Genomic DNA, 25,579 nt, shown 5'->3' on the forward strand with positions numbered 1-25,579 from the left:
ACACAATGATATTGTCGAAAATGAATCGATAACACGTCAGCACGTTCTATTAGCAACAATATCAATAATAACATTATTGATAGGTATGGGTTATTTGGGAGAAGAAAATATAGAGATAGGGAGAGCGCAGAGGAGAGAGAGAGCAGAGAGAGATTTTTTTTTTTTTTTTCCTTTTTTTTTAATTGATTTTTTAAAATTATATGAATATTTTATTACATATAAATATTAGAAATAACAAAAATATGGAACCCATAAATACCATAAGTAACTAACAATGAGATCTAATAGAATATTAACAGTAAATTCACATTGTAACAAATTTAAAAGACCAGAATATATAATTGTAAAACTTAAAAAGGTGGAGACTAACTACTGAATACTAAACTGTCGTTACCCCATTTTTGTTGTTTCACAAAGAGTTACCCCATTTTTGTTGTTTCACAAAGAACATACAATTCTCAACCAATGCTAGCTCCCCTCAAAGCAAAAAGAAAAGGGCTAGCTGCCAAGCCTAGAATAATAATAGTAAAGGGATGTCCAAAGTGATGGGAGACATAAATTAAGATGGTGAAGAGCAAACAGATGCCTCTGCTTTGTCCCTAGTTCACAAAAGGACAAAGATCATGTACATTTATTTGCAAAATTCAGTCCAGAGTGTATGAATGGGAATTGTAAATACAGATGCCAAAATAAATTGCCTCCTCTTTTCTGTATAATATTATACCCAAATGGTTGGTTTCTTGGCCATCTCCAGTAAAATAGTCCGTTGGGAGCTTTGAAGTTTGAAAAGCAAACTCAGCTCAATTAACAAGAAAGTGGGGACATTGTATTTACTTGAAAGTCTGATGCTCATGTGATTAAGGGAAATAAATTTTACACCGTAAGTTAATGCTAGTAACCTTATTTTTTTGGGCTTTTTTTCTTCTCTTTATGACATGTGTCATTTTATTTACACTTAAAATAATATTATTAATATATTAGATAATGTATGTTTTATTTTTCAAATTTACCCTTGTTAATGCATTGGGCAAACTAACTTTTATGTTCACCTTGTTAAAAAATAAAAAGTGAATTTTAAATTCTTCCACAAAATTAACGTCAGTGTTTTTTTTAAAATAAAAAAAATTCTGTATACTACTTTTTTTGGATGAGGGAAAGGAGAATGGATTTTGGGTATGGATTGAAGGAGGAGAGTGAGAAGTACAGTGCACGGTGGGTTTTTTTTTTTTTTTTTTTTTTTTCTGTTTCTTTTTATCTTTTAACTTTTTTAATTAATTAGAATGTTCATTAATTTTTTTATTAAAAAATTATCTGTATTTTTTTAAAATTCCATAATTTTGAACGGGTTTTATTGCAATACTTATTTTTGAAACCAAAAAGAGTTTTTTTTAGGGAAGTATACTTCGTTTTTATTTTCAAATATTTATTTAATTGAACTTTTAATGTTTATTTTTTAAATTTAATTGTTTTAAGTTAAGTTATAAATTTAAGGAAATATAAAGTTAATACATTTAATAAGAGTAAATTTGGGAACAAAACATATATTGTCTAATGCATTAATGTCATTGTTTTCAGTGTAAAGAAAATGACACATACCATGAAGAGAAAGGAGAAAATACAAAAGACAAGGATATTGAGAAGATTTCTAACATTCCCCTTTGCATTTTGCTTATATAAAAGATAAAAATCTGAAAATACTCATGGAAATTAATGCAAATCGAAGCAATCTGCTATTATATTATTATAATCCTCATAACCCAACAATTTAATCAACAAATCAATGAATATATCCAACTCCTACATAATCGTTTACATATTAATTATCTCTGCAGCTACTAAACCAAAGTTGAACAAGATGAAGTAGCAGGGTCGTAGAGAGCTGGAAGCAAGTACTTTCTTCCATTAGCACCATTGGCATTGTAGCTTGCACCAGTCGAGGGCTCCTGCAACAAGTCCCCAGCATAACCAGGATAAGCCCCTTTCCCATAAATCCCAGGGCAAGCAGAAGCAGCCTCCAATGGAGCCTCAGCTGGGCCCTGGAAGTAGCCATTGCCAAAGGGGTTGGTTGCAGTCCCGGCCAAGAGGCTAGCCAGGTTGATGACCATGCCGTCTAGGCCCACGTCGTTGTTGGGGGCCACCAGTGGTGGGCTCTGGGGACCATAGATGGGCTGGTGGAACGGCCAAGCGCATTGCCCTGGGCACTGGGTCTCTGAGTTTCCAACCCAAATGTAAGCAAACTTGGAACGCTTGCTGCTCTTGATGAGACCAGTTTTGGTGGAGGCCAGAGCAGACCCGTGGGTCCCGCATCTGTTCATACAGAACCCATCAACAGCCACGTCGGCAGACGTCAAAACGACGTTGATGGCGTTTTTCTGGTCACCCTTTGAGGCCAATTGCACAATCTGTTTGGTTGTGAGGGATTTACCAAGGGAGTATTTTTCATCAAGAATCTGTCTTCCCAGAGAGAGGGAGAGAGAGGTCTTCTTGTTGGAGCTGAGGTGGTAGTATTTTTCAGTGGTTTTCCACCACGTGGCGACGGAGGGTGGGGTGGTTTTGGAGGGTGAAGAGGAAGACAAGGAGGTGATGAAATCTGAGATGATGGCTTTCTGGGAAGGCTTGAAGTTGCCATACCAAATGAGGTTGATGGCTATTTTGCCAGAAAGAAGAGGGCCATTGTGGTATTTCAAGAGCTGGGTTTGGTCTTGGACAAGCTCACTGAGCCTCCTTGTTGCCAAGGAGACTTGGAAAAATCTGCTAGAACCCAAAGAGACTTGGATCAAAGAGGCAACAAGAAAGAGTTTCAGAAGAGAAGAAGAAGAACCCAAAACTGCCATTTTCCTTCTGGGGTTTTTGAAAAACAAAGAGATTGATATAGAGATTTAGAGGGGGATTTTGGAGAGGAGGGATTGTGATTTTGGTGTGAGATGAGAGGAGTGGGAGAGGGTGTATTTATATAGCAGAGAAAGAGGTTCAAATTGGGTGTGTGTGAGACTGGTTTGGGTCTGGCTTGGGACCGAATCTAAGACTTGGCAGATGACAGGGATGAGCCAGCTATGTAAATTTGGACAGACGAGACAGCCCATAGAGTATGCGAGGGACAAAAAGTCACTCATTGTATTTTTGTTTTTGGTCAAAAAGTAGCTCACTGTATAACAACTTTTCTTCCACACAAACATAAATAGGGAAAATTGCTCTTACCTTGCATAACATATAATTCTAATTTTGTTTAATGGAAAAGCATCAAGTTGACTAATTGATTTAATATATGTAACTAGATGAATCAATCACAACAACAACAAAAACTCAAAATTTCAAACAGTAATTAACTTCATTGAGGAGTTGAAAGCGTATTATTTAACTTTTAATTTAATAATATCTTTCGTCTTAATATTAAAAGATGTTCTGATTTCGCATCTCCCGTTTTCCCTACTTAAAAGCAGAATTCATACTTCACTTCCCAAAAGGCATATGTTTCCTTACATTCTGTTTTTGTTTTTGTCCCTTGATTTTTCTTATTAAAGGTGGGAGAGAACATGCTAGATCTATTTTGACCAGCATCCGTTAAAAACTATGGCAATGCCCTGCGCCACATGTACACCAATAATAGTGATCAACTTCACATTCACTCTGGCATGACAAAATATCAAAATAATTAGTCGCACCCTTCGCCACATAAAAGTCTTAAGAGCAAACGCGTTTTTGTCCTCCTCACCCACAAAAAGGTAAATCCTGACAGTCATGAGAGAGTGAGCCCAAAACTCTGTCGTTTTCATCCCCCATAACTCCTTGGGCTGTCTTTTATTTTGTCCCTATTCAAATAGCTGGCTGGCTCAAATTTGTCATCTGATAGCAAGTCTTCAAATTCTTTCCATCCATCCAAACAAACCCTGCACCCACTTGAAATTTGCAACGCGTTGTCCTGCTGGCCTCTCACTCTCCCACTTTACGTGCTGAAGTTTCAACCCTTTTACCTCCTTCCATGCACTTTCTTCCCCCCAACTTTTGACCACTATATATACACAAATTTCCTTCTCCATTCTCCAATTTAATCCAAACCCACAAAAACTTTGAGCTTCGTTTCAAATTGGTCGCTTTAATTTTTACACGAAACCATGTCTGCTTTTCTGAAATTACTGCTTTTGATCTCTCTGTTCCATTTTGGCTCGGCAGCTCGGAGCCTTTCTGAGACTTCTTCTGACCAAACCCAGCAACCCTCTTTGCAATTTCAGTACCACAATGGCCCTCTCCTCTCTGGCAAATTCTCCATCAACTTGATCTGGTACGGCAACTTCAAACCCTCCCAGCGTGCAATCGTCTCTGATTTCATCACCTCCCTTGCTTCTCCTCCCCAATCCAAACCCGCCTCAGGCCAACCATCTGTTGCCACGTGGTTGAAGTCCATAGAGAAATACTACCACCTCTTGAGTTCCAAGAAACAATATTCTCTCTCCCTCTCTTTGGGCACCCAAACCTTGGATGACAAGTACTCTTTGGGAAAATCCCTCACTGCTCGTCAAATCCAGCAATTGGCCTCAAAGGGTGCCCAGAATTATGCAATCAACGTTGTTTTGACCTCATCCGATGTTTTGGTTGATGGGTTTTGCATGAGCAAATGTGGAAGCCATAGCTCTTCCTCTAGCTCCAGCCACATTAGGGGCAAAACCCAGAAGTTTACTTACATTTGGGTGGGAAACTCAGAGACCCAATGCCCTGGCCAATGTGCCTGGCCATTCCATCAGCCCATTTATGGGCCCCAGGGCCCTCCACTGGTGGCCCCCAACAACGATGTGGGGCTAGACGGCATGGTCATCAACCTGGCTAGCCTTTTGGCTGGGACTGTGACCAATCCATTTGGAAATGGCTACTACCAAGGTCCCAAAGAGGCTCCATTGGAGGCTGCTTCTGCTTGCCCTGGGGTTTATGGGAAAGGCGCTTATCCCGGCTATGCTGGAAACCTCTTGGTGGACCCCACAACCGGTGCTAGCTACAATGCTCATGGTTCTAATGGGAAGAAGTTCTTGCTTCCTGCTCTGTTTGACCCTTCAACCTCAACTTGTTCTACTCTGGTTTGAGATATGAGAGTGCTGAAAAGTTCTTAGAGGACATACAATGGTTTATGTGACATTTGGAAATATTAGGAGTACACATTATGTAGAGAAGTATAATTGTTAGGGGGATGAACTTTGTAACATACATATATTTGTTATTCTTTTTGTATCACATTTCCAATAATGAAAATCTACTATTTTGTTTCCCTTGCAGTGTTGCTTGACAATCTGTGATGTATTCAGAAAAAAGCCGCATTTAACATCATATTCTTTATTATTAAAAAAAAACAAGAAAATGAATATCAATTATACACATTAAACAATACATATCCATATATATATATATATATATATATTTGTAAATCTGTAAAAACATTAATATTATGTTTTGGTGAGTATGTAAATAATAATAAGTGGATGTGAGTTAAGCATGTTGGTTATGATAGCATGTTCATTCTTTTGCTGAAGTTTTGATCCTCTTCCAATGAGTCAAGTCATGTTTGCTAAAACAGTGTATTCATCATTTCACCGAAATTTGATATCCCCCAATAATTTAGCGTAATTTAGACATAATTTCTCAATTGAAAGTCACTTTTCAGAACCATATAATGCCTCAAGCTTAAAAGAGTTGTATGAGATAGAATCTGACTAAATGGCTAAAGTATCAGAGGTATTTAGTGGACATTTGAATAATTCTCGTCATATTCATACGATTGTGGGTACGAATAGGACAAACAATGAGTTACATAAACTTTGGGTGTTGGTTAAATTGAAAGTAGGCAAGAGTGGAAAAACTTGATTGAGCTATATACATAATTTCTGTAGCACATAATAATGACTATCAACAAACATGTCACATAGAATTATCGTGGCACATAATAATTCTTGTTATACTATTACAGTGCATGCCCTTTCTTCTCTCCGTGATTATTTGTGCAACTTATTATGAACGTCAGTGGTGGTAGGTCCTTCCAACCAAAATTCCTTCGAGAACACTCAACGCGGTCGAAGGAGGCACCATACAAAGACCAATATGCAGTACATAATAAGTGTCAAGTGTGCTCCACATGCCGCAAATTTGGCAGCCATGAGCCGCCCATCAATTTTCTTCTTTAAAACTCCAGGGCCCAGAGAGCCATTCATATATAATACATTGGACACGCCAGGCCCGCCGTGGCGGTGCATCGTCTCCAATCCATCCACAAGTCTAGTGCCTGACAATTCGACATACATTCTCTCTCTCTCTCTCTCTCTGAGAATATCACAAATTAGCACCGACCCACTGCCTGCCCCCACTATCTTAGGTTTGCATAACTTTCCGACCCATGATATTGTTCATCAAAATTCAACACTGTTTATCCCCATTTTGGTTTTCCAAGGTTCTTCACCTCTACCCTAGTTTAGGTCTTCATTTTGATAAAGAACAACCCCTTTTTAAAAGCCTTTTTTTTTGCTACACCAATGTTTGAAGGAATGAGGAGCCAACGTTTGAATACGTGTTGTCATCACATAATTTGGTCATTAAAATTTGATAAACAAATTAGGTACATAGTTTAGGAGACAACCTAATTAAGTTGGGTAGTTTGATTTACTGAAAACCACCTTTATCACCACTATAGCTAGCTGCCATATCTAGTGAAACCACCACCATGCATGTATATATATCGTTCCTATGTTCCATCAACCAAACTCACACAAAATTTGGAGAAATATTTGTATATTTCGAGTACACCACGTAATTGGTGCACCATCCAATACACATAGGATATGTGTAAAACTATTTTTTTAATTTTTTTTAATTGAGTAATCACTAATCACGTAATGTAGCAAAAATTACTCGAAAGCTTGGCTCTTATATATTAATTATGTAATCTGTTGATGTTCAAACTTTTGTGTTCCAATTTGATCTATTAATATTCACAAGTCGGATGTGCATAATATTATAGTGAGTTCTCTACTAATGGCCATAGGTAGCTAGAATACTAATTTACAATAAAATATACATGACTAGAGTGATAGAATTTAGGGAGATTCACTATTATACCCAATATGGGAGCCCAAATTATAAAAATACCCTATATAAAATGGACTTTAGAAACACACCCAAAGCCCATTTACAATATAACAAAAAAGCTTTTAACTTCTTATAAATTACAAAACTGCCATCAATTTCTTTAAACAAGCCCAACCCCAAAATCTCATAAAAATACCCAAAGCACTCAATAGGGCATCAAAGTAATTTAATAATCAATATTAAATTCAATAAGGCTTGCTATCATTTTTTGGGTTTTTTTTGGGTTTGTTTATAGGAATTCAATTGTGTAGGGTTTATTTATAATATTAGTGCTAGAAATGGGTATATCACTAAATATCTCTAGAATTTAACCAACATGGTTGAAGATAAACATGAGGAAGATGCAGAGAAACAAGGTTACCAAATTAAAAATATCAAAAGTCAAAACCCACCAAAGGAAAACTTCGCAGACGGCGCCGTTAGTTCCTCCTAACGGCGACGTTGGGGTTGACGGAATGGTGATCAGTCTTGCAATGGTTTTGGGCGACGAACCCTTTTGAAAACGGCTATTTTCAGGGTACGAGAGACGCGCCTTTAGAGGCTGTGAGCGCGAGGTCGTTTTGGACAAAACGACGTGAGCTAGCTACAATGCGGTAGGTGTACGTGGACGCAAGTACTTGCTCCCGGCAATGTGGGACCCGCAGACCTCCACGTGTAAAACACTCGTCTGAACAATCGCGTCAACCTGTGCGTGTTGCTAGAAGATCATGTATCAAGAATGGGACAATACTATTGGCTAGTCTCACCCCACCAGCTCCATAGCATACTCCCAACCTCGAGCCGGAAGGAGAATGAGACAATACTTAGGTGTCCAAATCTTTCACCGTACATATATTACAATTGAAATCATTCATTTTGTAAATTATAATTTACAAATTATTATGCAAATTTTTTTAGTAATAAAAAACAAATGGACGTTTCATCACAAAGATGTTAATTAAATTTTATTTATCAAAGCCACTTTGAATATGTGATAAGTAGTAATTCATGATCTCTAACTTAAATCTTAAAGTCACATTTAAGGTTCATAATATATTGAATTAAATGAAATTGCGTAGTAATTGCATAATTTGTAACATAGGAATTGAAATGAAATTAAAATTGGGCTTTTGATCCAAAGATGAAAATTAGAATTGGGCTTAAAAATAATTAACATGTGACTCATGAAGACCCAAACTTTAGACCACAGCCCATGACCTTCTCCCCACCATAACGCCAATTAACCAAACCTCACTGCTTCCTCGCTCCCTCCATTTCCTCCAAAAATGGAACCCCAACACCAGCCCACCTCCTGCAAAACGGAAGACCACCACCACCACTACCTGCAAAACCCTAGCTCCTCAGGATCCCCACACGCCACCAACCTTCCCACCCCAACCTGCTGCAAATGCGGAGCCCCAACCCCTATGGCCGCTCCTCCTCCCTCCTTCTCCGACATCTCCCCTCCCCCAAACTACCGCCCAATCCGAGCCCCCGCCATCAACCTCCCCCAAAACCCTAATTCCCAACAAGCCATCATCCTCGCCCCTGTCCCCCAACCCCTCTCTGTCCCCCAAATTTCCCCTCCCTACCATTTCCAAGCTTCCTCCAAGATCATCCAGTCCCCCGACGACCTCCGCCGCTTCCACGACTCCTTCCCCGGTAAGCACTTCCTCGGCTTCGTCGCCGCCCTCTCCGATTCCATTCGCGCCAAAAAAATCTCCGACCCATGCCACGAATCTCCCACGATCGCCACCATCGTCTCCATTCTCCAAACCCTAATTCAGTGGGTCGACGAAATCCCACCCACCAAGCAAGCCGCCCGATACGGCAACGTTTCGTTCCGCTCCTGGCACGAGCGCTTGTCCCAAACCAGCGACTCCCTCATGCTCCAGTTCCTCCCGGAGCATCTCCACGCTTCTACGATCGAGATAGTCCCTTATTTCACAGATAGCTTTGGAAACCCTAGCAGAATCGACTATGGTACTGGGCACGAGACCAACTTCGCTGCTTGGCTGTACTGTCTCGCGAGAATGGGCGTGATTAAAGAAGAAGATTATCCGGCCGTTGTGGCCCGGGTTTTCGTGAAGTATTTGGACTTGATGAGGAAGCTGCAGTTGGTGTATTGCTTGGAGCCGGCGGGGTCTCACGGCGTTTGGGGTCTCGACGACTACCATTTCTTGCCGTTCATTTTTGGGTCGTCGCAGTTGATTGGGCACAAGTACATGAAACCCAAGTCTATTCACAATGATGATATAGTGGAGAATTTTTCCAAGGAGTATTTGTATATTTCGGGCATTGAGTTTATTAAGAAGGTGAAGAAGGGTCCGTTTTCAGAGCATTCGCCTTTGTTGGATGATATCAGTGGGGTGCCTAATTGGAACAAAGTGAATAGTGGGTTGCTTAAGATGTATAAAGCTGAGGTCTTGGAGAAGGTTCCCATTATGCAGCATTTTCTCTTTGGCTGGCTAATCAAGTGGTATGACCTCTGCCTATTTCTGTCCCTCTCTCTCTCTCTCTCTCTCTCTCTCTCTCTCTCTCTTTAAACTATTTGCATAAACTCAGATTGTTAGTTTGTGCAAATATTGAAATATTTTAAGCCAAGAGATGAAATGTGGTTCTGTTCTTCTCATTTTACTGCCTTGTGTAGTGATGGTTCAAACTCAGATGGGATCATGCATTGGTTTAAGTTTGACTGAAACTAGTTTAATTTCCTTACTTGAGTGAACCAACTTAAGCAGATAGGCATTCAAACTAAAAAACTTGGTTTTGTTCAGAGTCTTCGTGAAGCTGAAAAACTTTAATTTATTCATTTATATCAATGGGGGAGGGGCATTCAAACTTGGTATATTTATCTCTACAAAATTAAGCAAATCTCTAGCGGGTGTTGTAGTTTTGATTTAACGTTATCTCGGGGCCATTTACCTCCAATCCCTCATCCTTCATGTTAATTGTAAAGGTCTCGCTCTGAAATTAGTCTCCTCATACTGTCTATTTCCTAGATGTATCCCTTTTTCCCACCTGCGAAGACTGCATCCTGATGTGCCTCCTATGTTAACTTTTTATATTTTAATCAACAACATTCCTGATAGTGTTTTGAGAGCCAAGCTTTGGCTGATCACATCACCCATTTCTGTCATTTTTTTAGCAGCGTGTTATTGATTATTCTAATCGAATGATGATTTTCGGATTTACTTTGTCCTATTGATTGCACAAATCTTAAGAGTGGTGTACAAACATTTTGTGTACCTTGAGTTGCAGTATTGTCACATTCCAATATTGTTTTTGTGTAATTCTTTAAAGAGGAAAAAGAGCAAATTATGATGTGTTTCACAGTTGCCTTCCTAAATAAAAGCACACTGAGATATCATGCAAGTTTTGATATACATCAGCTTATCCCGTCTTCATGATCATCTTTGTGTTTAGAACTTATTTGGCTTTCTACCTGAACCATACCTCTATTACCATGGGGGAAGCATCATTTCCATGAGAAAGGGGATAACTGTCGAGAGAATAATGATACTGCTCACCTTGGATTACTTATGTGAATGCTGTGGCAGCATGATTTCTATAACTAGTAGTCATAATTTATGCCCTGTTCATACATTCATAACTTTTCACGGATTAGTTTCTTGTACTAGATGTGTCAATCATGATTTAACAGTTGATAACTATATAAACAGGCTTTTAAACTTAGAATTGTACATTTCAAGTCTTAGAAAGCATATTTTCTTTGATAGTATTATGATCAGATGAAAAACATTGCAGGACCCCCCTCATTAACAAGCTTTCTAGATTATCGTAGAATTGTTTTATAATGGATAACTGTAGTTTATTCTGTTTCTTAACTGATTCATTCCTCCAATACTCTATTTTCCCAGGGAGTAGAATGTCGTGTGAGATCTACTGGAGCATCTGGTGTAGAAGAAGAAGTCAATTTTGTGTCAGGTTATAAGCCACTATAAGAGTAACAGTTACTAGATTGGAAATGCATACGTCTCCTCTTTTTTGTATCCATTAACTTGTTTTTGCCTTTTGCTCCTGTAATGAATACTGAATATGCAGTCTTCTTGTTGTGTTACTGCATTTTTCTTCCTTTGATCGTAATATTTCACGCTGAGTGGAAAAGTGATCTCAAAAGAAGAAAAAGACCAAACAAAGTAGATTAGAATTTACTATTTCATTTAGAATCTGAGCATATATATAGCTTCTTGTTCTTTGAATTGTTCTGAAACCTTTATTTTTTATTGAAAGACAAGGGAGAGTTTCCATCTCAAGTCATGATGATGCAATAATAAAATTATCATGTTAAACAGATAACCAAACCAGAATTTAGGTATATAGACCTCGGCTGGTTTTTGTTGCATTCTTATTACACCAGAATTTACATCTAGCCTTGCAGGATCCAGGTTGCCAAACAAATTTAGGTAACTTGGGTAAGAACCTCTTCATCTTTAATGTTTTTGTAGTTTGTAGGAAAACCATTAACCATTCGTTCGAATGTGTGATAATTTGCTTGTCCACCCAATAGTCAAAAGACGCCCAAACAAAACCCCTTCTGTCCAAGGACATTAAATATGAGATGCCCTTCTTTTAAGGGTTTAGGGCCTGCTTTCTACTTCGGGAGCATTCTCTTTTGAGCACTTTCACCGCAAAATCCAGACTGGGCAAAAGGCCCCCTTAGGTTGAAGTAACCCACTCCACCATACAAATCCAGCCCGGGCAAAATTTTTATAAAAAATAAAAATCTGAAAAACTACCAAAAAAATTCAGAATCTTTTTTTAATACACACATAGAATTTTTATTATTATTAATCTCATACATAAAAATAAAATTAATCCCATGTGAATAGTAATTGTCCTTGGGTTACCATGGCAATAGGTGTAAAATATATATATATACCATGAGTGGAAGTGCTCTTAAAGCCCTACTTCCAATCCAGAGAGATTAATTAGTTCCTAATTCAAGGTTCAGTACTTTACATGAAGATTAATTAATTAATTAATTTCCTTTCAATATTAATATATGCATCCTCATGCCCTCTAGTTTGTCCATCTCTATCTTTGCCCTTGATCCAATAAAGAAAAAAAATAGTAGTATTTTCCCTTGATGCCCTAAATCAAGTAGTCTTGATTCTTGATTATGCTGAAAAAATATACAGATTTCTTAATTTCCTTGCAGTTTGTTTAGGGATGCTCCCTCTACAATCACAAAATGGATGTTTTGAAGTAACGGTGTGCTCGGGGGCATTATTTTAAGTTTTGAGGAAAGATTAAGTAGAATTACAACAACAACAAAAAAACTCGAAATTTCAGAGTTCAATGCAGTGAATGAATCTTGGTGATAGATGGGCTGTATGGCGTGGTGGTGGGCTAGTCCTTGTTTAACCTTTGATGCCATTTTCAGAAGAAATCTAGGAAAGAAGATTTATGTATTTTTAGTTTCTCAATAAATATTTTATGTTAAAGATTGATTACAAAATTTTGATCGTTGAATTGCATTCATTAAATGTGTTAGTAGTCTTATTCGAAAATACCTTTTTACTTTTAAATGAAAAATATTAAACACAACAAGACATGAAATTCTTTTTCTTCTTTCCTTGAAGCATGATATACAAGGGTCAATGTACATAATTTTTGTTTTGGTTGGTAGGTCAAAGTACTTATTTGTGATGATCTTTTTAGTGAAGACTTAAATAATCCAGTGTGCTAGATGGGGAAGTTCTACAATATGCATGCATGCATGCAAAGTGTAGTAGCAAGTCTTTATTCTCACTCATCTATGACCCAACACAATGTTATGAATTAAATCCAGCACTCTTGTGCTTTGCACTACACCCTCTGTATTCATACATATAGGTCTTTGCACTAGGTGGACCTTGGTAGAGGCATTGAAACATTTCTAAATTTAGTTCACAAGAAGATGATGTGAGAAGGGAGACTTGCAAAATCAAATAATGTTCAAGTAAGGATATACCTTAAATGGAAGTTCATGCATACAATAATTCGGAAAATTAAATCCATCAAGACAATGAGCAAAATCAAGTCTAGCTCATTGAGAGTTGAAGGTACGAGGATGCACAAGGCTTATTGCAGCACCAATGCTCCACAGAGATCATGAAAGACCAACAAATTCTGCACTAACTGGGCACCAGAACCATCCAAAATGAAAAAGCCTTACCGCCCATCATTCATCTGGCCAGAGAAGACCACAACACCTCCAAAAACCCACGTAATCTCACAACACCCAAAAATAGTAGATCCACCATGGCTAACAACTCCACCTCCAAAAAGAAACATAGCTACATTTTAAAAAATTAAAATATCTCAAATCTAACAGTAATGTTGGTTAAAGTAAAATAATAGGAATGTTATATATTTTTATTAAAATGATTTTTTATCATTTTTTGTCTGGAAAATGGACTGGGGCTCCCACGCGCAAGTTGAGCCAAAAAAGAATAAAAAGTACAGAGACCCCACACTGACCTTTTTACCATTGTAATTTGGAGTAGGTGGAAAAATTAGCCTCTCTGCCCCATCTCTGTCTCCGCTGCTGTTCTCTCTTTCTCTTGCCTGTTTTGCTTGCTGTCTTTTCTCTCTCTTGTCTGTCTAGCATGGCTCTTAGTCACTGCACACACAACCTTTCCATAGATTCGCACTTCCCCAGCATCCAAATTATATCTATGCATCCTCATTTTGCGTGGGTTGGGTTCGGTTCACTGTTCTGCTCCAGTGAGTTGAAAGCAAAGGATTTTTCTAGATTAATTAATTATTCTTAACCATGGAAAGTCAAAAGGAAAAAAGAATATATTTTCCAAAACATAATATATAATCATTAATAAAATTAGGAATTGTACAGAACATGGGTACCATGCCTTCCTATAGTAAGAGAAAAACTTGCATGCTCTCGTTTATCTTATCTCTTTCTTCATGTCACTTATTAAAAAAAAATAAAAATAAAAAGAAGAGAACAATACAACGAAAATAGAGAAGTTTTTCACCTATATTAAGGTGCGGCGCGTGGCAGGGTCAATTTATTTTGAATCTCAAGAGTAATTCATAAAAGTTACACATTTTTTAAGCATTGGTTCTAATGACATCCAAGGGCCCTAAAATGATGTGGCAATTATATGGAATTTTCTTTTTTAATTACAAGTCTTTCTACTATGTATCCTTATGTTTTATAGTTCATTGATTTATCTTGTTTGGTAAGTCTAGACATAGAAAATGATTTTCTGGCATATCGAAAAAAGATAGGGAAAAATGAAACCCTCCATGCATTTTGGTTTTCATTTTATCTTCATGTGGGAAACTAAGATTATATGCACGTTTTTCATGACCAAATTGTACTCATGAACAATTTAGCATTAAATGCATTCCTTTTTTATTTAATTTCTTAACTAATAAAAACCAAAGTATGTTTCTATTCACAAACCAAACGTGGAAAAGGAAATAAAGTTGTATTTTATGAATACTTTCCTAGTATTATCAAACATGCCAAAATAATTTTCAATTTCTCATCCATTAGAAAAAAAAAAAAAAAAGACATAGAAAATGATTTTCCATCAAATCCTTAGCGTGAACCAAACGAAACCTTAAATCAAAATACGAAATTCATGCACACGTAAACAAATATCAACCATTAATGCATGTGAGATTCATTTGCCACTATAATTCATGATTATTATGTTGCACCTAGTCTCAATGCTCATTTCGTTGGTCTACAACACCTCATTTTTTTTGTTTATCTAGATAGTAGGTCCCAAATCCTTATCCCAATCTAAATCAAGTAGTGTGTTACACGAAACTAGTGAAAGATTCCACACAAAAAAAGGTCACAAGAATAAGATAAATTTCTAGTAATAATAGTAGCTATTTCCCGAAGAATTGTTGACAAACTTGGCGTTCCATAAAAATGGAACACAGACAAAAGGGTAAACAAGCAAGAATGGCATGGCAAATACATTATTGTTGCATTCTTCTTCACTTTTCAATCTGACTTTGCCCACTTGCCCAACCTGCATTTACTGCACATCCAAACAGATTTAACTCAGATTCATAGGAAAAAGAAAAAGAAATAAACTTATTGACTGTAGCAAAGAATCCCATGTTTGAAATTGAAACCAGAAAGGTTACAGGGAGTAAAACTGAACCTGTAGGTTGAAAAACTTGAATATAAAACCTTGGTCTTTAACTATGGTCAATGTATTTAACCAACGCAGTTTCAAGTTTCAATATTTTCAACGTAGTGTTGGAAAAAATCAGAGAGTGCCATAATTTCCAGTTTCCAGATGGTTCACCACCTCCCTCTCACTCCTCTAAGCCACCGACTCGTGTCGGTGCTTCTCTTTCCCACAAACCCCAGTTGGAAATTGTAACTTCTCTCCCTGTCCAAAAAAAAAATTTGTAACTTCTCTCTCATGTCTCTATCTTTCCACAGTATTTACTGCCCATTTAGTCATCTCACATCCTATCTTTCAGAAAACCCAACATCCTATTTTTAATTACATGCATGTATGTGGATGGATGATGCCAACACCAAACACCAATATCATTTAAATCTATCATTAAACACCCATTTTGACAGTTTTCAGTGTCCAATTTTCATTTAATCATTTTCAAAGTTGGAGTTTTCAATTTTAAATTTCTCCTGATCTAAGTTGGAGAGAGAGAGAGAGAGAGAGAGAGAGAGAGAGAGAGAGAGAGTTGAGGTGTGTATCCATCAAATGGGTTCAAATTAATTTAACCTTTTTCATACCTCAGTCATACGTATTTGTTGCGTTTTCACTCTTTGTTTTTGTTTTTACCTTTGTTGTTCTGGATTCTGCTTGCTGGTGGCAGCAGATGGGTTTCATTTTGTAGCTTTCCTCTCTCTATCTCTCTCTCTCTCTCTCTTTTGCCCTGCGTCTCTGGCGGATAACCCGGTGAGTAGTTGCATGATCCAAATCCTGGAAACTAACAAAGCCCACTCCTTTAGGGCGTATAATCAGTGTATGTTGTTACGTTTTAACATATATTTTGTCTAAAATCTTCTTCAAAAAGGAAAAATATTTGTACAGAAGATAAAAGCTGCAATCTTTTTCCACTATGGTGGACTTGTTTGCAAAGCAGGGGATTTCACACCGCATCTGCAACTGAAAGATGTGGTTTTGTTTGTATAAGCCCGAGTTCAGTGTTGGTCTTTCTGCTTCTTGGGTTATGAGTTTTCAAAGCCTAAATCTTTATCTCATTTACTCAGCTACCTAGTGGTGTTTTGGCTCTCCTCTAGATCTGTGAGGAGGTCGTCATGCACTTAATCAAACAACCCCTTGATACACATGCAGTGATTTGGACTCTGTTCATCTTATGCCTTCCTCCTCCTGGGTTTTGATTCTTTTATTGGTTGGCCACTGCTTTTAGCTCTCATTTGGACTGAAATCTCTTTTGTTTCACCCATGTTATGGTTTTATTGGTCACATCTGGGTGTTGCTGGATCTACCACAAGAGTTTTAATTTGATATCTTATCTTTGATTTCTTTTTGGTCTTCTTTTGCAGATATTAATTCTTTGAACTTTCTTCTCTCTCCCAAATTATTTTCCTTGCCTGTTAATTTTTCTGATTATCTTCTCCTACAACTGTATGTTTTATGTTTGTCCATTTTCTGCCTTATCTTTTTGTTTTTGTAATTCCTCTTCTGAATTTTCTTGTTTTTATTGGCATAGAAGGGCATTTTGTTTTCCAGCAGTTGTTAATGTTACATGATTAGTGGAAAAAATGATGGATTCACTTCTGCTCACACATTGTATATGAATCTTTATTTCTTTTGGTACCTGCTACAGTGGTTCTCATGAATTTCAGACAAATTCGTTCTTTTTACATGAGATTTATCTAATATGTCATATTTTCTTTCCCCTTTTTAATGCCAAGTGTTTGCTCTGAAAACTGATTTTCCACTTGTGGGTTTTCTCGTTTTCTGCAGGCAGACTAGATGGAAGTGGGAACTGATTTTCGGCATTGGGACGAATTAATACCAGATGCATTGGGTCTGATTTTCAGCAACCTTACTCTCCAGGATATACTAACAGTGATCCCAAGGGTTTGCCAATCCTGGAGCAAGGTAGCGATGGGGCCTTACTGTTGGCAAGAGATAGACATTGAGGAATGGAGTAATAGATGCCAGCCTCAGCACCTTGATCGTATGCTTCAAATGCTGATTGCAAGAAGTTGTGGATCGCTCCGAAAGCTCTGTGTTTCTGGCCTCCAAAATGACATGATGTTCTCCTACATCACTGAACAGTAAGCAGAATTCTTTAAATTTTGTTCTAACCCATTGGCTCCTATGCGAATAATGCTCTATGTTTTTGCTCCCATAAATGACCTTTTTTTTTTTGGCAAACCCATTAGACAGCATAGCATTTAGTATAAGGTGAATCCTCTGGCTCAATCGTGATGATATTCTTATATACTTGTAGAATCAGTAGTTCAGGCCATATATTCAATGTCTTTCGTTAATTAAGTTTTTTTTCTTCTTTTTGTTTGGGGAAGAGTGGTTTATGATAAATTGGTTCTTTTTGATTTGAGTCCTGTTTTCTTGGTTTTGCAAGTGCTGGTTCTCTTCAGACCTTGAGACTGCCAAGAAGTGAAATAGGTGATTCAATAGTAGAACAGACAGCTGGAAGGCTTTCTACTATCACTTTCTTGGATCTTAGCTACTGTGGCAAAATTGGTTCTCGGGCTTTAGAGGCAATCGGAAAGAACTGTAAATTGCTCGTGGGGTTGTGCCGGAACATGCACCCATTGGATACAGCAGGCAAGCCTTTGATGGATGAGGAGGCTCATGCCATTGCCACCACAATGCCTAGGCTGAAGCACCTTGAGATGGCATACCATCTTATCAGCACAAAAAGCGCTCTTCAAATACTCTCAAACTGCACTGAGCTCGAGTTTTTGGATTTGAGAGGGTGTTGGGATGTTCAACTTGAGGACAAGTTCCTCAAGGAAAAGTACCCAAAATTGAAGGTTTTAGGGCCTCTTATTCTGGACTACTATGAGAGGAATGAGTGGGAAGATTGCTCCGATTTCTCAGATGCTTCTGAGTATTTGGCCTGGGAATTTGTGGCTGGTGAATTGGAGGATTACTATGATGATGATGATGATGTGAGTTATGATGGAATGTGGGATGATGAGGGAAGGCTGGAGGAGCTTGAGCTGAGGTTCTATGAAGGAATTGATCAGAATGGGGATGCAGTGTATGGAGGGCATGGTTGGCCTCCATCTCCTTAATAAAGTTGTGTTTTTTCTAATTTTTCAAACTGTTTGCTTTCTCTGTTTTCTAGCATTTCCTTGATGCTTCTGTGTTGAACTTACTATATCTTTTTATGGATATATATATAATCTGTTAATGGAAAATGAAAAAGCATGGTTTGTTTAGTCTCCTTTTCAGCCGTTGTCTGATGAGTGATGACTTTGTATTTTCCAATAATTGCATACATGGAAAGCAAGGACTGGTTAAGTTGAAAAAGAAAGCAGAAAAAGTAGATTTTCTTTCTTTCTTTTTCACCTAAGCAGAACAGTGGATTTACTGACTGGCTAGCATTTTCCTAGTTGGAATTTACTGTTCTGACTTCTGACTCAGATAGCTAGACATGAAGCATCAAAACCTTTTTTTTGGATCAAAGTTGCTCCATACGAATTTCAAATGAAAGTCTCTCTCCCTCACTCATTGTTGTAAGGGGCAAGGACCCCATGAGGGCTAATGAGGTGTGGGAAGCATGGACATAGACTAATCCACCTTACTATTTCAAATACTAAACATGATTAGGATATTTTGAAGAAAAATAAATGATGATTTGTATAGAATAATATCTAATGTTGATAAGTATCTTATCATTATTCTTCTGAAAAGTTGTTGGTAAAGCTATTTGTGGGGGGGGACAAGAACCAAAACCCCATTAAAAAAGAGCTAAAAACGAACCAAAGGTAAGCAATAATGCAAACCATCATAGAACAAAACGAAACCAAAAACTAGCAAAAGCGATAAGTCGGAAGCTGAGACAAGTTTAGGCCACCAAACCAAGGGGAACCATAATGATAAACGCCAAAAGGGATCGAGTTCTTGACCTATCCTAATTGTAATGTAATTTTTTTTCTTTTTCACCACTTGGTCGAATTTCGCGAGTTTTTTTTTTTTTTTTCCTACCAACATTTCGTCAACACTGGTTAACAGAGATGAGGCAATATCATTATTCTTTTTGTTCAAAACAAAAGTTAGTCTTACCTACTATTATAATAAAATCGTGAGGAATCCTATACATTGTGGAAGAGTTGTTGAGCCTAGGTTAGGTTATTTATGGTGCTTTTGCACCAAAAGAAATGAAAGTGATGGTGACACTAGTGATGCTGATTGAAGAGGACTTTTAGCTCATCGTGGTAGCCATTTTCACTATCAATTTCATGTAAAATACCATGAATCATTTTACTATTAAAATACCAGACGAATGGTTCAGATAGCCATTGAGGTCACGTGACATAGACATACTTGGAAAGCAACATATAGCTCAATCCATAGCTCCTATGAAAATTTGAAATTTCCAAAAGTTTGAGGACTTTTGGAGTTGGCTTCTTGGCTTAGAGATTAGTCATTAGAGACAGATAGCTACTCTTGGGGACGTGCTTTAGTTGTGTGGTGTGGGTAACCGACCAGCCGAGGACACAAGTCGTCTCAAATAATTTCCAGAGCCTTGGAGGCTGGTGAGAAAACTGAGCACATGCCTAAATTTATTACGCAATTTTTCATTTTTTATTTGGATAAGAAGGCGATAAATTTTATTAGATTAATAGAAAAAAAGAATATGAAGAAGACAAACGGTAGATGGAGCTATCTCATTAGCAATATGAGAGAGATAAAATTTATTTTTTTTAAATTACACAATTGAAGTGAAAAAGACGTTGCCTTTGGTGATGGTTTCATCCAAATTAAGTCCCATAATCACTTAATTAATTAATAGAAAGAAACAGACATGCCGCATGTTACTGTGAGACGATAATTAATGAATCTTATACATATTATGAAGTTTTAGAATTATTTTTTTAAGAGAGTTATGTCGGTTAACAATTAGTTTTTGTCTTTGATGTCATTGAATTAGATTCGAGGAAATTATGGTGGTTGAAAGGGGTTTTAAAAAAGTTATTTTCGAGTGTGATTCTCTCCAGATCGTTTCAATTTTTCAACTCACTCAAGTCACTAGAGAAGTTTTACCCATGGTTGCCATATTGTTATTAGGATGGTTACTTTTACAGTCTTTGTCCTTTGTATTCTTTATTTTTATTGATCTAATAAAATTATATTGACTTTTATAAATAAAAAATATATTTAAAAAAATCTTTTTTAAGACATGGTATTTAATGAGTAAGTCATGATCATACAAATTTTCCAGTTGCCAATACAAAAAAGAAAAAGAAAAAAAAGAGTAAAGTTTAGGCACCTTTATAAGAAAACAAAAGGGAATCAGGAATAAGAATGGTATTGACTCCTTATAAGTTATTTACTAAGGGAATCAGGAATTGGGATACACATGAATTAGATTATTCAGGAATCGGATTAACTTGGAATCCGAGTCAAGCATTCCAATTAAGTTGTTTACTAACTATTAGGAATCAGAATGAAAACAAAACGAATTCTGATTAAATCTGTTTACTATTGTTAAGAATCAGAATGAAAACCAATTTGATTACCAATACCACCTTCCCTATTCCGGAATGTCATTGCCCCTATATCAGGAATCAAAGTCATGAATATATGTGAGCTTCGCATCACTTTTCATTCCCAACATGCAAGTAAACAAATGAGTGGTCATGAATGGAAATGAGTCTCATTCCTTTTCTAGGTGAGTGAACATGCCCTAAATTCTAATGAATCGGAACTATAGCTAGTTTGAGTACTAAATTACACTTGTTCTTGCCTATTACCCTTTACCTCGCATAAAAGAAATAAAAGAGTAAGTTGGACTTTTGGTATTAACTATTATACATGTGTGTGTGTGTGTGAGAGAGAGCAATTACCAGATCTGAGTAGAGATTATTATAGGTGTATGATAGTCAATACTGCTCATCAAGCATGCTTCCAAGGAATGTTTCTGAATATCTGATTCAGATACGCATGTTTTTCCTTTGTCTTATATGTCAATATAATTAACTAGTAAGTACTCACATGAGCACATTACTCACATGACCACATGTGATTCAAATTTTAGGCCTTTCATTTCCAATTTTATAAGACCTTTTTGAGATTTGTGTTGGACCAATCTTTCAATAACCCTTTTGAAAATAAAAATAAAAAAGAGTTTGATTTTAGAGTTTTAGAATTTAGAGCTCCAAGAAATTCCCTCGAGGCATGTGGGTTACTATTTAGGCTACATGAGTTAACAACAATTATTATTATTATTATTTTGGACAGATAACAATAATTATTCTTCATTTCAAATATACATGGCTCAGAAGTGAGAGAGGTCGAAATTCGTTGTCTTTATGTTTTAGTGCTAAAGTGTGTGGATATGTATCGAAAATTAATGTAGAAATAAGTTATAAGCGTTGAGATAAAATAGAACATTCATGTGATTTTAGGTTCGATTCCTCTTTCTTTAATATGATCTGTGATGTGATACAAAGATGCCCCATAATTCATAATTCTTGATGATGGAACAAACAAGCAGTACTGGTCCACTGGTTCAGTCTGGTCCCCCAACAACAGCTCACTCAGAAACACTAACCATTTTTCTCCTTCATTGCCATGCAGAATTCAAATCCCATCAAGACTTTTACCTTGTCAAGTTCTAACAACAAACAAAACGCAAAGCACATGCACTGATTGATGCGGCAGCAGTCGCTTGCAGTACAAAGTTTAAAAATTACTGTGAAGCTCAGAAACAGTAAAAAAGAACACTCTACGGGATTGGGTATGTATGGGGCTCTCTTTCCCTTTTCTTCTTTTGTTCAAATTGGACAAACAATGCCCACCAGATGAAAAAAACTGCACCAGATAGGGGTTTTGGGGGGCCCAATAAGTTTTCATAATTTGAGAGGTGGTCCCTGGATAAAAAAGTACAGAACAGTTTGGTGTAAGGACCAAAGAGCAAGACCTAGGGTTTACAGGAGAAATTTTTAAGGAAGGTAAGCTAAGCTAAGATGTGAACTTCTTTAGAGTTAAGAGATGCATATCACGTGAACAACAATGCTTTGATTTCGTTTTCTTTTTTGTTTTTGTTTTTAATATCAAACATTGTTGGACAAACTAGGTTTTTCGTACAGATTGGAGTTAGAGAAGATGGGCTAGAGTTGGTAATGATGTGGGCTAAATTTACATATATAAAAAAGATAAAAAGTAGGAAAGAATAAAATTTGTTGTGAGTTCCAACTTCCAGCCTATCTAGTCACACGTTGGTCTTGGGATTTTGGATAAATTCTCTTAACGACTTCAAGTTACAAACCGATTAATTTGGGAAAAAAGAAGAAGAAATGAGTGTAAAATTGAAAATTTGTTGTTTTTTTCCAGAATAAAAGGTGAATTTTTTTAGAAACTAAAATAAAAACTGTGATGAATTCTTGGGCTAGTCCCAATGAGAGTAGGCATTTTGCTCTACTTGGGTTGGGTCTAAGTATGAAAAGTTGGCTTTCAATATTAACCTTATAGTCCAATCTGAAACCCAAGATTGGTGGATTGGGTGGGCTACATTTCAATCAGCAATATTATTGTGAAGGATTTTTTATCACCTCAAGAAGAAATGCCAATCCATATCCAACAAATATGTGCGCTCAACCCCTCATTATAGCATTTCCGTTCAACGAAAGAAGCAATTTGTAAAGCCATTGAAGAAGCGAAAGTCTCAGTAGCCATGAGAGTAGCAGCAACTTGAATAGCCTTTGAACTCTACCATGACGGCTATGTTGTAAACGGTAAACCCTAAACGATAAACAGTGGATGAATGTACGTATCTACCATCAATTCTAGATGAATATTTTGTGGATGGTTGATATACTCTCATTGGATATAAACAGCATCTAGTACAATTATTTACTGTTATCAATTCATTTATGTATTATTTATTTATTATTCTCCGTCGATGAAATATATCATATCCTTGAATTGGGAGGAGAAAACAAGTACGATTTGCACTCCCTTAACATCTCATGCATTTGTTGCATAAGAGAGCAATTAAGAATACAAACGCTCAACTACATGATTTGTCCTTAAGATATAATCATTTCTATCCATTGTGTCCACACATGCATTTTGCGTGTATAACGCCCTCCCCCCACCCCTTATTGTGGCTAAGTTACGATTATCTACATGAACCAATCAAAATATATGATACAACAAATATTACTTTAAATAAATAATTCGATATAAGTTCAATTCTTATGATAGAATTTGGGTGCAATCTATACACGTATTGTTAGTAATTCAAGTCCTATGACTTCAATGCCACATAGGATTACATTTTTTTCTCTAATTTTATGATGTAATCATATATATTTTTTCTTTTTAAATTTATTTTTATGTACCAATTATGCCCTTATGATTTAAATCGTGGAAGACTGATTAGGTCAATAATTACTATATTTGACCTTTTAGTTAATTATGATTTGAATTTATAAAATATTTTCTTGTCTATCCATTTTAATTTTGAAAATCTCATAAACATGCGCTGATACCAAAATAATAAATAAATAAATTTCCTGTAATCTTTCTTCTTAATCTTGTTCATCTTCTTCCTTCTTTTTCTTCTTACAATCCTACGGAGGAGGTATGATTATCTATGGACTAGGAATATACATGAATATTAATTAGGTATGAATAGGTAAATTACCTATGGAGGAGGTATACATATGAAGGTAATTTTTCTACGGAGGAGGTATGCATATGAATGTTAATTACCTATGGAGGCGATATATGATATGAAAATACCTATGAAGGAGGCATACACAAACCTGCAAAGTAGGTAAATCAAACCACCCAAAGACATATATACCTCACCATAAGGAATTCATTGGTTGAAAGCATTTGATAAATTGTAAAAATGTGATACTAATTTATTGATTGTAGTAATTAATAAAATTTAGAGGATTGATTGTACAATGACAATATGTGTAAATGTTTCAAAAATAGTGGCCAAGGCTTTGCATACTTGGCTAGCCTATTGAGTCGCTGGACCTAATTCTATGTCAGAAGATAGGTGAACTGCATTCATAGTGCAAACTCAAAATTGGACCTATATCAAAAGACCCTTACTTTAAATCGTATGTTTAGAGGATATCTAAAGTATTTTTTTAAAGTGAATTTTGTGGCAGCTTGAGTTCTTTTTTATTTTTTTTATCTTTGTATACAAGTGATATTGGAGGTGGAAAAAGACGAAGATAAGCATAAGAATATTTACTCTTGCATCCAAGGTTCTAGGTTTGATATCTCCTCTGCCAGTAGCAGGGGCGGAGCCACATTGGGACCAGTGTGGTCCCCGACCCCCACTCAAGTTTTTTTATATTTTAAAAGTAATATACTGTTATGTATTTCTATATGTACATATATTATTTCAAATACTTTACGTTTTGATATGTACCCACATGCGTTGTAGCAGACCTATAGTTCAAATTGCTCACTTACTCAGCTGGTAGTGGTGCACTCCAGGTGTACAGATTACTTTATTTTCATTTTCAACATTTAAGTAAATGTCTCTGTCCTTTTACTTTAATTTATTTTTATATTACTCAATTTACTTAATTTTACAATGTAAATAAGGAAGTACCCCTATTTGGATTCAAATAAAAATACTAGAAAATTAAATTCCCACCAAATCAAAATATGAATCAGTTTTCGTGTAAAATACGATTTAGGCTAAAAATGATGGCTCATTAAGTCAATATATACTTCATACTAAAATCCCATAAAATCAAGTTTTTTTTATTTGATGTGTAAGGAATAAAAGCCGCCAAAAATTATCTTGAGAAAATGATTATTCTAAAAAACCATTTTTCATACTTAGTCAATATTTTTTTCATGTATGATATGAATGCATGAAGGGGCCTAAGGTTTTTTTTTTAATTTGGGAATTTTTGATTTTTTTTCTCTTCTTTCTATTGGGTTTAATGGGGGAAAAAGCTTTAAAGATATTTGCTAAATCGCTACTCTTTGTCTATCTCTTGCAATTTTTCTTGCTTGGAATATATTTGTCTATCCCTTTGTCGAGAACAATTATGATTGCAACCAATAACCAATATAATTCTTGACATATGTGATATATATATATATATATATTTATATAGACTATTTTTTGTATGTATTGTGAGTTCGAATTTTTTATTTTTTATAATTTATAAGAGGCCCCCACACACATGAAATCCTAACTTCGCCACTGACCAGTAGTATTGATTGTTTTTCAGAATGGTAGACCTGAAAACTATAATTGAGTTGAAAGCTTCCTAATATAGTTGCTTATCAGCTAAGAA

At 36.4% G+C, this 25,579-nt stretch overlaps 4 protein-coding genes across 6 annotated transcripts; 3 read left to right on the forward strand and 1 right to left on the reverse strand.

The window, feature by feature from the left end:
* Positions 1–1,695: 1,695 nt before the first annotated feature.
* On the reverse strand, positions 1,696–2,941 carry LOC117616504 (protein PHOSPHATE-INDUCED 1-like). The gene has a single exon (XM_034345839.1). It carries the CDS (start codon positions 2,832–2,834, stop codon positions 1,836–1,838), a length of 999 nt encoding a protein of 332 aa, XP_034201730.1. The 5' UTR covers positions 2,835–2,941; the 3' UTR covers positions 1,696–1,835.
* A 1,095-nt stretch (positions 2,942–4,036) lies between these two features.
* Positions 4,037–5,255, forward strand: LOC117616443 (protein PHOSPHATE-INDUCED 1-like). The gene has a single exon (XM_034345769.1). The coding sequence runs from the start codon at positions 4,113–4,115 to the stop codon at positions 5,070–5,072; it is 960 nt and encodes a 319-aa protein (XP_034201660.1). The 5' UTR covers positions 4,037–4,112; the 3' UTR covers positions 5,073–5,255.
* A 3,068-nt stretch (positions 5,256–8,323) lies between these two features.
* On the forward strand, positions 8,324–11,324 carry LOC117615946 (probable serine/threonine-protein phosphatase 2A activator 1). Its single transcript, XM_034345128.1, has 2 exons — positions 8,324–9,580; positions 10,983–11,324. The coding sequence occupies exons 1-2, from the start codon at positions 8,388–8,390 to the stop codon at positions 10,987–10,989; spliced, it is 1,200 nt and encodes a 399-aa protein (XP_034201019.1). The 5' UTR covers positions 8,324–8,387; the 3' UTR covers positions 10,990–11,324.
* A 4,140-nt stretch (positions 11,325–15,464) lies between these two features.
* On the forward strand, positions 15,465–18,518 carry LOC117614247 (F-box protein FBW2). 3 transcript variants are annotated; one of them, XM_034342991.1, is made up of 3 exons: positions 15,465–16,092; positions 17,061–17,377; positions 17,686–18,518. In XM_034342991.1, exons 2-3 carry the CDS (start codon positions 17,070–17,072, stop codon positions 18,362–18,364), a joined length of 987 nt encoding a protein of 328 aa, XP_034198882.1. In that variant the 5' UTR covers positions 15,465–16,092; positions 17,061–17,069; the 3' UTR covers positions 18,365–18,518. The 3 variants fall into 3 exon arrangements, with proteins under 3 accessions (XP_034198882.1, XP_034198880.1, XP_034198883.1); XM_034342989.1 differs by having other exon boundaries at positions 15,468–16,025; XM_034342992.1 differs by lacking the exon at positions 15,465–16,092 and adding an exon at positions 16,131–16,482.
* Positions 18,519–25,579: the final 7,061 nt, after the last annotated feature.

Source organism: Prunus dulcis, chromosome 1 (genome assembly GCF_902201215.1).
Source record: "Prunus dulcis chromosome 1, ALMONDv2, whole genome shotgun sequence".
Classification (NCBI taxonomy): Eukaryota; Viridiplantae; Streptophyta; class Magnoliopsida; order Rosales; family Rosaceae; genus Prunus; species Prunus dulcis.

What these genes read in the sequence shown, in the direction of transcription:
- LOC117616504 (XM_034345839.1), bottom strand. Translation starts at nt 2,834, where the DNA reads ATGGCAGTTTTGGGTTCTTCTTCTTCTCTTCTGAAACTCTTTCTTGTT.
- LOC117616443 (XM_034345769.1), top strand. Translation starts at nt 4,113, where the DNA reads ATGTCTGCTTTTCTGAAATTACTGCTTTTGATCTCTCTGTTCCATTTT.
- LOC117615946 (XM_034345128.1), top strand. Translation starts at nt 8,388, where the DNA reads ATGGAACCCCAACACCAGCCCACCTCCTGCAAAACGGAAGACCACCAC.
- LOC117614247 (XM_034342991.1), top strand. Translation starts at nt 17,070, where the DNA reads ATGGAAGTGGGAACTGATTTTCGGCATTGGGACGAATTAATACCAGAT. An exon ending in TTCTCCTACATCACTGAACA is followed by an intron (nt 17,378 to 17,685) that starts GTAAGCAGAATT and finishes TGGTTTTGCAAG; the next exon opens with TGCTGGTTCTCTTCAGACCT.